Genomic DNA, 13,405 nt, shown 5'->3' on the forward strand with positions numbered 1-13,405 from the left:
GCAATCATCCCTCGAACATCATTGAAAGGGACAGGTATGGAGGTGGCGGTGTTCTCGTTTGGGGAGGCATCATGCTTGGTAGTCGTACAGACCTTCACATCTTCGACGCAGGTTCAGTCAACGGGACCCGTTATTGTAACGAGATTCTTCTTCCATATGTGCGTCTTTTTAGAGGCGCTATGGGTCCGCAGTTTCTTTTCATGGACGACAATGCACCATGTCATCGCACAGTAGCTGCCGAACAGCACTTAGAGAGTGAGGATATTGAATGTATGGATTGGCCGGCACGATCTCCGGATCTCAATCCCATCGAGCATGTATGCGATTTTCTAGGCAGACGTTTGGCAGCTCGTACCTTACCACCAGTAACGATTTCGGAGCTTCGATTGGCGCTGCAAGACGAATGGGCAGCAATGCCTCAACAACTCATTGACACCCTCATTCTCAGCATGGGCAGACGCTGTGGAACCTGCCTAGCAGTCAGGGGAGATCATATCCCCTATTAAAGACCGGATGTTTCTTGCTGGAAACCCATCACAGGGATGTTTCGGACTTCAGTCGCATTGCGCTCCATGCTACTTTTTCAATAAAGCTTCTTTTTATCCCTCTGATTTCTCTTTTAGTAAGTATTGCTTACATTACTCATGTCCTTACGTATTGGGGATCTTACGGTATTAAATGTGTTGATTTGGAAAGCTCTTGTACAAAGTTATATTTAAAAAACCGTCTCGTCCTTAATTTTTGCACATCAGTGTATACTGAAACTTCTGAAACAATATTTAAATTGTTGAAAATAACAGATCATTTAAAACTTCTTTAATGCAAGGACAAATAAGACAGATAAGCTGAAAATGCATTCACAGCAAAATATTTATGGGATCACTATATCTTACTAAAGGAAATTTCCCTTATTTAGGTAAATTTTCTAATATCTTTATCTTCGCATGAGTACGATTGAAACTCAAAGCAGGTAAGTTCAATAGCAGTGGTCCTTTGAAGGAAAGTACTAAATGATCGAAATTAAAAAAATCAATAACTGCGGGGCTAGAGTCTGTGAAAAAAACGTCACATATAAACGTTTGCTTTCCATTTATACGTGACTGGATGTACAATATTCTGTGTTCTGCTGAATACTTCCGTTAGATTTTAGTGCTGCTCTTCCAGTGTATTTCTGATTATAAATGTCATTATTATTTAAATCTGATATCATTTACTTGAACGCCAATATAACAAAAATATATAACGTAAATGTATTTTCTTTCGCATCTTTTCTAATTTCAAACGTATTCCTGTAATAAACCTGCCACTTGGTCAATCAGCTTCCAGTTTGAAGCAAATCACGAAATACAAAGAACGTTTTGAGTAATATTTGTGAGGTAGTGTAATGATGTGTGAGGTGGTGTATAATGATTCTCACATAATAACACTTGACTAAAAGAATGATGGAACACTTTGCCGCTTCGTAACGATTTAATATGGTGTTTGATTTTTGCGCTTTCGAGTGGGGGCTCAAAACCCGATTAAGGCATGGAACATTTGCAATTTGCAAATAAATAAATCAAAAACTCCCTAAAAGTTTAATGGCAGGGGAAAAGTTGTACAACACTCTCCGATTATGTTCAACAGTGTACTCTTGGTTAAAACTGGGATTGAATTCAGGTAGATAACTCGCCCATACTTTGCTAAATTTAAATAGCTTAGTTCAACCAATCAATGAATTTCATGTTTGATAAAAATATAGTTAATTTACTAATGTTAGTAAATGTTAGTAAATCAATAAATCCATAAAATACAGTTTGAATGAAAAGTTTTCTTTTCTCAGCCCATATTTTTCAAATTTAAAGAAGAAAAAAGTTATTGATGACTATTATTCTGTGTTCATTTATCTCAACAAATTAAATAAACAAAGCATATGAAAACATTCCTTGCGTTGATGTTTTATTGCCGTTCCCAAAAAATATAAATAATTTTATTTGTTCTGAAAATGTATTCAAGTGGAAAACTAAAATATTTTTTGTATAAATGAATCTTTAAAATAATTATTCAGAATCTGAAATTTCTTCCAGCCTTAATCAGTTAAGTCAATGTCCCATTTCATTAAGAGGCATATTTAAATTTAAGTTCATTCAGTAGTTTTTATCGCTACATAATATATTTCTTCATATTTTTAACTCAATATTTTTTAGATCTCATTTCATAAACCTTTCAAGTTGCGTTATAATGTATTTCTCCCGCCTTCCTAGCGTGCCTACGTGGCGTAGTGGTTCTGCACGCTGGGCCGGTATTCCAGAGGTCGATGGTTCGATTCCCGGCGAAGGCGGTTGCTAATTTTTCATCTCTCCGGCCTCCAAAAATATCCTAATGTCTCTACAGTGGCATTCACCAGGAATTGAACCACGGACTTCTGGAACACCGGCTTAGCATGCAAAACCAGGAAAGCGGGAGAAATACCTTAGAACGTTTTGAAGCTTAATTTGCACAGCGTTTAAAAGTAGACCTTATAAAACACGAATTCTTGTTTTTTTTCATTAAATTTACAAGATATTAAAATGCAGTATTTCTGTTAATTATTGGGTTTTTTTTAATAGTGTACTAGTATTTCAGTGGAACTACTTTATTGTTTAGACACGCGCAAGTCAATCTAGCACGAAGAAATAATATATGAAATACGGCAATCTTTGGAAATTAACATTCTATTGATGAAAGAAAAGCTGCAAATATTCGAAAGTTTAGATTCTAATTCTTTAGGCTGATTTTGATTCAAAGACTTTCAGATAATTATAATTTATTTTCATGTTTTCAACAAAATAATTGATTTCGATTTTGTGGTATAAATAATAATAAAAAAAGATAACATCATCTACAATTTATAACTTCTTATTTTTATTACCTTCTGGGAGTGACATACTGCGGAAGTGTAAGAGGCGCTGTATCTTGGCTTCTAATGCTTGAGGCTTGTTCTTGTGCTCCGAGAAGGCTTTGTAGTTTTTCCACTCCACCAATGGCTTGCAAAAGACGGAGCAATTCCGCAACATTTTCTGCTGCATCTGGAGTAGCTTGTGAAGGAACATCATTCTCCTCAACTGCGACAGAAGAGAGAAAACTAAGGTTATCTTCTATATTAATTTGACATTTGGGAAGACATAAGGAAATTTGGGTTAACACGAAGCAATATTTTAAAATTTCTAATTTACAACAAGAAACTATCATTTACAGATTATTCCTGGCTATTATTAAATTGTTAACTTGATTTTTTTCATTAAGTAACTTTTGCTGAGAAGAATCTGATTATTATATAATTATTTATTTTATTACAAACCTCAATGCAGATCATTTTCATTAAATTTTTGTCAGAAGTTTCATCACACAGTTTCTTAGCATTTATATTTCAGCATGTTATTAATATAAGTATTAGATTAACATGGATATGAAGGAGAAACCCTAATGTATATCAGCTACAAAAGTTTCATTGAAGCCGCCGTCTTTGTCATCATTCGAACTACGATTTTCATGTCTTCCCTATATTTTTACACCAAAGCAGTTCAAGAATGTAACTGTGATAACAATAATTTTAAATGTTAAAAAAAGCTCTATTTAAACGGCAGACACGATGGTAAAAGATAATAACCAAATTATCATTAAAAATTTAATTCTTAATTTTAAATTTATATTCTTTTCAAATAACAGTTACAAAGTTAAAGTATAAAAATAAAAAATGAGAACATTCTGAAGGCAAATTATAACTTTGTCTGCAAAATGTTCTTATTTTTTGTATTTTATTCTTGCTCTCAATTTCACTTTTTTTTAATTACCTACAGTAGATATATTTTGACTGCAATGTTCTTATTTTTTTCTTATTTTTGTGTTTTGTTCTTGTCCTTTCAACGAAAAAGGAATTAAAAATTAAGGCTAGATTTTTTAAAATTATGATTTCGCTCTTTTTCAGTATTGAAATATTTCTTAGAAATTTTTAACTGAATTATTGAATAGGATTTCATTCAAATTTACGAACAAGATAAAATGCGATGAGATTTCCTAATTATTGTTGATTTTATTGAAAAGAACTAATTCCCTTTAAAAGTCAGTCTTTTCCCATGGAATAAACAATAATTAATTTAATTTTATGCTTACAATTTTTTATAATTCAAATACATTTTAACTAAGTTTTATTTCCATAGTTCAAACCCATTTTCCTAGGGAATTAATTTTTAATAAGTATCTAAGTTACAAGAGTTTTTACTCTTTATTTTCAAAGAGATAATCGATATTACTAATTAACATATATATAATCAAAATGAAAGGGAGAATACTATTAATATTTCAGTATTACAAAATAAAATGAAACTAAGAATTACAATTTGAAGTCTACATAAATTCCAATTTACTAAATCATAATATTTAAAGGAAGAAGAAAATTTTCAAGTTGAAAAAAATTTCAAAAAGTATTTGAAAATTATTGAAATTTGAAATTACTTGAAATAGTAAAATCAACAGATAGAAAATTCCTCTACAAACACTGGATAATAGTATTGGAAATGTATAAAATTTAGATTCAAAAATTGCAAATAATAATTATAATTACAACCATATAAAGTAAGTTACCTAAAAATGAACAATTCACATATATATATATCTTCATTAACTGCTCAAGGATTAAGTAGAAAAACGTCAAAAACATTTTAATGTAATATATACATTGCTGTATACAATCTCAGAATTTTGGTTCAATTATGAAAATTATAAATTTAAAATCTCATACATATTTAATGTAAAAACTCTTAAATCGACAAATCTAATCTGATCTACAGCATATCTGGTACAGATTAATGTGAAATTTCATCTACTTTTAAATGAAATATGTCTTGCCTTCTTTATAGGCTCCTGAACATTTGAAAATTTAAATGTAAATAATTTTCTGATAGCATATTTTTTCTCTATTAACTTACTCGTTTCATTTAAGGAAACAATAGTTAACTAAAAAAAAAAAAAAAAAAAAAAAAAAAAAAAAACAATTGGTTTATAGGGATAACTACATAAAATATGCATGTGAGCCCTCATATAGTAGAAAGACGTAATTATCAGAAAAGCTTTTATTCCAAAGTTGTTTTACGGAAGTATACGAAGCGATTTTCTGGAACAAAAATTAAGAGTATACGTGTCTTCAGCTCTTTCGACTCATTTTCTGCCATTATCAAGCAGGTTTGCAACGATGCTTGTTAGAACTTTTCATAGTATAGAGGGCGCTGTTGCGCCGAAAGAATTCTTCTGTGTTTACATTATGTAACTGTTGGCTCGCCCTTGCGATGTGTCTGTATTACTGTTGTGTTTTCATAAAATATAAATGAAAGATTTCGTCATGTATTTTTGCATACCAAATCAAGATCAAAATTACCACTGATGCAAACTCGTTGAAACAAAAATAGCATTCGTACAAGAATCGTCAAGTGTTATACTCGCCTTTCGAACTTCGCATTCGTATCGTTAATCGCTTCGTAATAATGCTAGGGTTCAAACAGTTAGAACAGTAAACTTTTATTTATCATTAAATATTCTGTAACGTACTTCCAAAAGAGATGGCAAGAATGCATTTTCTATCAAGCAAATACTATCCAAATAACCATGCAAAACGTTATGAGATGCAATAATTAAGATGAGACGTTTTCAGTGTGTTTCGGTAATGCACACTGAAACAGTATGCACACTAAAAATGCTCTAATAGTATGCAAATATTAATAATTCCCAGAGTTTCGCTCATTTTTTTAAATTCTGACAATATTAAACTTTCAGTATGTTATTCATATGTTTAATATATAACTAAATTTATGTCAAAATGTGTCAAATATAAAAAATTCGGCTCATGTGCAATTGGCAACAATTTACTTAAAAAAAATTAAAATATTAGGTTAAGTATTTGAGATGGTATGCACGTAAAGCTAAATCCTTCTCTAAATATTTAAAATCTAGATACCAATATTGTTAAAACAGCAAAATCGGCACTTTTTGTTTTTTCGATGCACTTACCAGGTTTTTCAGTTATCATTGTCGTCGGAGCTTCAGTTGTTGTTGTTGTTGTCGTAGTGGTAGTAGTGGTGGTGATGGGAGTTGTCCTAGGTCGTGGGCGTGCAGTTCTAGGAGTGGGCTTAGGCGGACTAGATCCCGTGGATCCTACGGGGCATACTACATTTTCAGGATAGTCACAAGATTCCGATCCAGAATTGAAATGCAACCCTGAAATATTAAATATAGAACTGAATGCAAAGTAATGTACAAATTTACATCTGAATGCGAGAAGAATTAAAAAAGATGCATGCAGATTAAATGTTTAGAATTACGCGAAACTGAATAAAATAATCAAATAGCAATAGAAAATACTTTCAAAAATAGAGTTGATAATGTTTTGTTTATATTCGAAGAACTTTCAGATTTGCTTGACCAAAAGCTTGCTTATCCGAAAGATAAATAAATTTTCAATCAAGCCTGTATGAAACTTGAGCCATTAAAGGGAAATTCCCTTAAACTTAATTTCAAATCTAATTCCTTCGAATAAATGTAATTTTTTTCACTTAATATTTATAACTATTCTATTAAAAATCTCTTAGAAAGTCCGCATGAAAGCTTCCCCCCTTCTCTAGGCAGACTACGTGAGTGCTTTGCCATAACTGAATGACATAACTAAACAATCCAATCAATAACAAACATAACTAAACAATCCAATCCAGACATAACTAAACAATCCAAACATAACTAAACAATCCAATCGATTAAGAATCTAATTTCTCTTCATTAATTCTTTCATACAAGATTTAGATCTGAATTTAAAAAGTATTTATTATAATCTGGTTTCCTTATGCTACGTTTTACTCCCAATAAAATACGGAAAGGAAAACGGGATGAAAACTGGCGAGCTGAAGGAATTTGGGAAAGAAATACATTCATTTCTCCAATTTTGATAAATTTCGTATTAAAATCGTAAATTTAAGGATAACAAAAATTTATTTATTGAAAACTTTCCTTCTTTATAAATTTTTTCCTATTAAAAAATTTGAGCTTCTTACGAATTCAAAGGTCTTCCAGTGAGACTTACTTAATTTCCAGATATGTAGAGTACAGCGGATTTTAAGCTATTGTGTTGAAGCTAAATACTGCTTTTATCAGTTCGAATATTTGCGGAGATCTCATTTCTTATTATATGTAGCCAAAGTTAGCGAAAGTTATCAAAGCAGCTCTCTAGCTTTTATACATGATTACGCACAGCAAATCCTTTTCTTCTGTATCATTATGAGCAGTATATTGAAAATTTAACATTAGTTTGGTTAACAGGTGTTAAAAATAACGCTTTTGAAAAGATGACAGAAAGCTAGATAAAAGAAAACAATTTATACTGTATACTTTTTCAAATTCATGTAAATATCTGTGTCTATTTGATTATAAGCCCTAAAGAGGGTTAGCCCGAATGGGCTATTAGTCTCGAAACGGGATTTTGTGGCGTATCAAATTTCAAATTATTGCCACGAAATATTATCACCCTGTTTTACTTTTAAAGAACTTAAATAATGAAGAATGAATGTATGTATGTTTCTCGCACTGTAAAGGAACAACGGCACTTAGGGCCATCAAAGTTTGCATAACGCAGTCCTCCACCCAGCATGTGCCCAAAAACCTTTGGGCTTAATATAAAATCTGAAAGCTTTCAGTTTTTTATATTATTATAATAAAATTGTTGAGTGCGTACAGGTACCTAATAGATTGAATTACGCAAAATTGATGTTGGCTTGATAAAATTTATTTTACCAAAAGTAAACCTTTACAGTTCTGGAAATTTGCACCCCCAAAAAGGTGTATAGCTCTTTACAGTATCACAGGGTACAATCAGTAGTTGTACTTCAAACTACCAGGAATGTTTAACAGAACGCAATGCAAAGGTCATCTAAAGAGCGAAGTTAGCCCGGCTGTATCTCAGTACAATTCCAAACTCACGCTGAACTAACAACTAACAACAACCGAGAGAAAATGCTCTATCCCACCTTTTACAGTTTTCACCCGGCCGAAGAGAAATGGCTAGTACTTCTCAACTAGCGTCTACATCCCAAAACGGCAGCCTATGAGAGAGGCGATTCTATTATTTTCATCGGGGAGTAGGGAAGTTAGAATGGTTTTCTGAAGAACGCCAACGGCAGTGCACGATATTTGCTTACATTGGGAAGTTCAGAAAATTGCAAAGGTGGATTGCCTTAGTTTCTGCGGTTACTTTCAGGAAAATATTAAGTAGTTTTTTTTTTTTTGGTTTGCTGATAGAGGGCAAATAGATAATTTACCTTTATAAATCAACTTTTATCTGTTTAAACTTCAGAAGATTTAATATGAAGTGAATATATTTAACACAACAGAACGCAAGCAGACTTGTAAATCTTTTAAAAAACAATACATCGATAATTAAAAATATTATTTATAGTTCATTATTAAAAACTTTTTATAAATGCATAGTTATCATATAATTAACAATTCATTCATGCGTTATCTCATTATTTATTATAATTAGAAGAGAAGATATTTTTTAAAGTAATGGTAATGTTTAAAAATTTGCTGTTGTCTTTTAAAAGATTTACAAGTCTTAAGATTGTGTTTCATTGTGTTAAATATATTCGCTTCATCTTAAATCTTCTGAAGTTTAAATATATAAACGCAGATTATAAAGGTAAATTGTCTATTTGCCCTCTGTCAAGAAACCGAAAAAACTGCCTATTATTTCCCTTTAAGTAACTGTAGAAACTAGAGCAATCCACCTTAGCAATTTTTTGAACTTCCAAATGTAAGCGACCATATAGCCCACTGCCGTTGCATTCATCAGAAAACCATTCTAACTCCCCTACACCCCGATGAAAATAATAGAATCGCCTCTCTCATTGGCTGCCGTTTTGGGATGTAGACGCTAGTGTACTTCTCAACCTTACTGGAAGGCATCTGAGGGCCCCTAGCCCAAAATGTCACCAAATTTGGAGACTTTGTGCGATTTCTTGCCAAATTTCACGACAACATTTAGTCGCCAAAACCGTTACCAACTTGGTGATATCTCGCGAAATTAGCGAGATAACCATTTATTCAACGCTAAAAAGACTTACCCCTGTATTCTTACTTTTCCGGCAGAGCATCGTCTCTAGGTTCATTATGCAGTTATGTTCCTTCATGTTACATTATGCAGAAAAATACAATAATTTCACATATAATTACACTAAAATCATGGATCTATATACAAAATTCATAACAATATTATAAATTAAAATAGGCAAAAACAAGCGAAATTGTTCCTTTTTTGAGAAAAAGGTAAAGTGAACTTTACCTGATGGGCAGGTAAAAGCATGAGCCACGACACCTAAGTTCGCTGGTCCGCTATCTAAACACCAGAAATATTTCCTACAGTCTCGAGGATTGTTGAAAAATCCTTCATCTTGACATTCGAAAGCCACACCTGGATCTGGAGTTGGAGGTGGAGCCGGAGTGGTTGGAGGAAGAACAACATCATTGTCATCAGCATTGGTGTTAACACGTCGACCAGAATTTAGTCTGAAAAGTAAAAGTCAAGAGTTTAAATATCATGTTTGCTAAATTATTAAGGCAGCACTGAAAACTAAATTTTAGTTATATTTTCCTATAAATGTAAATAGGAGTAATACGTTACTTCTGAGGAGAAAAAAAAATATGCACGCAGAAGTTGTAGTTTTCTCAAAACAAGGGGAGATCAGCTGTTGTGCAATGACCCCTCCTTTTTTTTTTTTTTTTTTTTTTTTTTTTTTTTTTTGAGTTCAAAGAGTTCAAAATAGGCTTATTACCTTTTTTACATTCGAAATAGAACATCGTATATCAGACGTAAATAGCGTTTTATGCAGATACGCAAATCACGATTGTAGGAATTGTTATTTGCCGCTGTCTGCTAACGCAAGTGTTGAAAACATTCTTTTCAGCAGTCATGACAGTACATCTTTCATTGAAAGAATTATTCCTTTGTTCTTATCTTTACTGTTCTTTATTTTTTTGGCCCGTAAACTCATGATGAGGTCCTTAAGAAGCTTTTTAAACTCCACAGTAGTAACACTTCTGAAGCCTGAGTAAAAAAAAAAAAAAAAAAAAAAAAAAAAAAAACTAGGTAATATGAAAAAGAGAAATGGTGGTAATAGCTTCTGAAGGAGATATTTATGCTCCTTTTGGGTGAGATGCAAATTAGGAATAAAATTTTAGATGATATTTTAAAGTTTTAGCGTCGTTGCCCAAAAGGGCTATTAGTCTCGTAACGGCATTTTGCGTTGACTCATTTAAATCATCATTTTTCAGATTGTTGCCACCAAAAATTGTCGTCCTGTATTATATTTAAAGAAATTAAATAATGAAGAATCTGCATGAATGTATGTATGTTTCTCGCACTATGAAAAAACAACACTTAGAGTCATCAAATTTTGAATAACCTACTCCTCTACCCAAACTTGGGAACATTGAAGCCCGAATTTGGAATTTGTTTTATTGTCTATTTCATATTTTGTAAAACTTTAACGAATTTTTGATTAAAAAACTCAACAATTTTAAAGCGAGCAGTGGCAACGCTGTGAGGAATAAAACATTTTTATCTTTAGCTCGCGAGTCTACCCGTGAAAAGTTCTAAAGTTTTCTGTTTTTAAATATTTTCGGTGCAAAATGGCACTCGCCCGAATGCTCTTGCATATGTCTGTAAATTTAAAAACACCCGTTTGGGAGTAATATAAAGTATGAATGTTTGGGAGTAATATAAAGTATGAATAAAGTAGCTTTCAAATTTTATTTATTTATTTACTTTTTCTGTTTATTAATTTATATCGCTGACGTTTACTGGTTCTGACAAAAAAACATGTTGATGTTTTTGTCGTGTTCATATTACATGGAACAATGGTTGCCAGAACCTTCTCCAAAGAGGGGTTGGACTTTTATTTTCCACCCCCAAAATTTTGAGGGTAATTACTCCTCTCCCCTTCAGTGAAGCCACACGAGAGCAACTTTCAGCCTGCCGCATATTTGGAGTGCCCCCATGTAGCTCCGACACTATAGCATTTACAAACATCCATGTCTTCTCCGAGATTCGAACCCGGCCCGCAGTAAGCTCCCATGACCACTATACCGTCTGGGCGACAAAACGTATTCATTCCTTATCTTTTATATACATAGCATTCAGTTGGCTAACATTACATTTTTTGAACCCTGTCTTATGTTCTCGCAACTTATGATCAGTGATCGGTGCTTAATAAAATTACTGTTTAATACCAAAGTGACATAACATACACACTTAAATACTTGCCTTTTAAGGTCTACAAAGTATTATTCTCTTTGTCATCGTTCATCAGCAGTAAACTGATATGAATAAACAAAAGCAGTCCACTAGAATTTACTGCTTTTACGTTATTATGAAATGAGGACAGACTATTGTGAAAACCGCTATGAATCTTTTACATTCATAGGCGTAAATGCGAAAAACAAAAGCAAGAAAAAATATGAGCAAAGAATATGCCTGCGAAAACATTTTATATGCATGCGACTATATTCCTATAAAAACAGGTTACAAAATGTGTCAGGGCTTATAGTTTCAGAAGTAAAAGTCATCCATTTAAAAGTTGTCATTTATTACCTTTTTGTACCGGAAAGTCAAATTTTGAGAACTCATTAAAAATGAACGTTTCATTGTTAAGTTGATGAAAAAAAGTTTTGAAATTTTGGAGTAAAACAATGTGTGTGTGTGTAATGCTTGAAAAGCAGGTAATTAATTATTTGAATTTTTAACTACAAAAAAATGAGACAGCATATTTAAACTAAAAATATGCTTCTAATTTTCCATTACGCTGTTTCTCGCAGAGATACGTAGCTAAATAACAACAGCTTTGAAACGAAAAAATGAAAATGCTAAATTAGTAATTAAACTTAGACTAAATGTATTAAATTTACATAATTGTCATTATTAATTAATCTGAGAAAATTGGTTTAATCTGAAAAAATCTATTGTGAAACATCTTAAGAAAGGATTTATCAAAAATAATTTTGTTAAATTAAAAAATTGATTTAAAAATTATACACGATGCATTATATAGTAATGATATGTAAATATGAATGGCTGATGTTAAAGTACGTACTTTTAGGCAAAGCTGATAATTTAATTAATGGAAAAGAACCAATTATATTTATTGTTATGGTTATTTAAAATACTCACAATATATAAGCTATGAATTCTATAGTAATAAATATTGGAACGAATTTTGTTCACATTTAAAATGCAGTTATATATATAAACTTCAGTTTTATATTTATATTAATTTTTCCCGATAACATTCGAAACTAATTTTCAATGATTTACAAAAGTATAAAAGCTTAGCTTCTAGATGCTTATAATTTCTGTAACTAAATGTCCCATTTATGAAGTAAGTAAATCCTTCCTACAGCAGCAATCTAAAATTATGTATAAGAACTAAAATAAATTTTAAATAATAACTGTAATACAAATAAACGCTCAAATTTACAAGACAAAATAACAAATAACAAAATGAACGTCGAAAATCGGTTTTTGTGTGTCCGCCACGCTGAGCGATGAGAGCCTGTACACGTCGTGGCATTGAATTATGCAGCTTCTAAATGTAATCCTGGGCATTGGCATTCCATATAGACTTCGACTTCAAGCCAAAGTTCAGTCTTTGTGCCCCACCAGCTGTGCGAGGCAGTTGCCGAGCGATGAAATCCTAGACATGCTCAGTGGGCGACATATCCGGGGAATAAGCAGGCCATGGAAGAGGCGCAACCTGTTGTGCCCTAAGGTTGGCTTCTGCAGTTTGAGAAATATGTGCACGGGTATTATCCTGCTGAACTACGGCGCCCGGAATGCGTCGACGAATGGGGAGACCCTATGACTCCCCAACTTCACTTATGGAGCGATCACTGTTGAGGTTGTCCGCAGTCTACACTAGTTGGGATGGACAATATTTAAGCGAAGATTTCGTAGGTTGATTTTAGAGCGTGTTCTGCCTACTTGGAAGCCACGTTGTCACCGTGACAAATTGTGATTTGATTCTGTGGCGTTGAGTTCTTCTTGCCATTAGGCTTACCTCGTCGGTTTTCTGCAAACCAGAGCCTTCCTTCCTTTCTGCAAGCTTTATCTGTGAGCCGTTAGGCTGATCAAACTACATTTGATTTTAGTTTAAGTAAGCGTTATTTATTTAAATTAAGCAGAATTGTTGGCTTATGTAAGCCCAGTGGGGTCGTCTGTGAAGATCTTTGTATTTGGATAAAAGAGTCTTATACACCATTCTTCTAGCTTGTCTACAGGTTAAGACAATAGAAGTATTCCCCTATAGTATTTCTAGAGCTCATAATTTTATGCTACCAAAGACAGAGAGCTTCTATA

General features: G+C 32.6%; 1 protein-coding gene across 4 annotated transcripts in view; it reads right to left on the bottom strand.

The window, feature by feature from the left end:
* Positions 1-13,405, bottom strand: part of LOC118190717 (uncharacterized) — a 156,802-nt gene that overhangs the window by 29,681 nt on the left and 113,716 nt on the right. For all 4 annotated transcript variants that reach the window (XM_085819382.1, XM_085819383.1, XM_085819381.1 and 1 more), the window contains exons 10-12: positions 9,338-9,561; positions 6,022-6,228; positions 2,891-3,083 (exon numbers count right to left, since the gene is read on the bottom strand). In XM_085819382.1, coding sequence (XP_085675508.1) covers positions 2,891-3,083; positions 6,022-6,228; positions 9,338-9,561 — 624 coding nt within the window. The remainder of the gene's footprint in view (positions 1-2,890; positions 3,084-6,021; positions 6,229-9,337; positions 9,562-13,405) is intronic.

This window comes from Stegodyphus dumicola, chromosome 6 (genome assembly GCF_044657685.1).
Source record: "Stegodyphus dumicola isolate Sdum_Otavi_A_Nest chromosome 6, ASM4465768v1".
Taxonomy (NCBI): Eukaryota; Metazoa; Arthropoda; class Arachnida; order Araneae; family Eresidae; genus Stegodyphus; species Stegodyphus dumicola.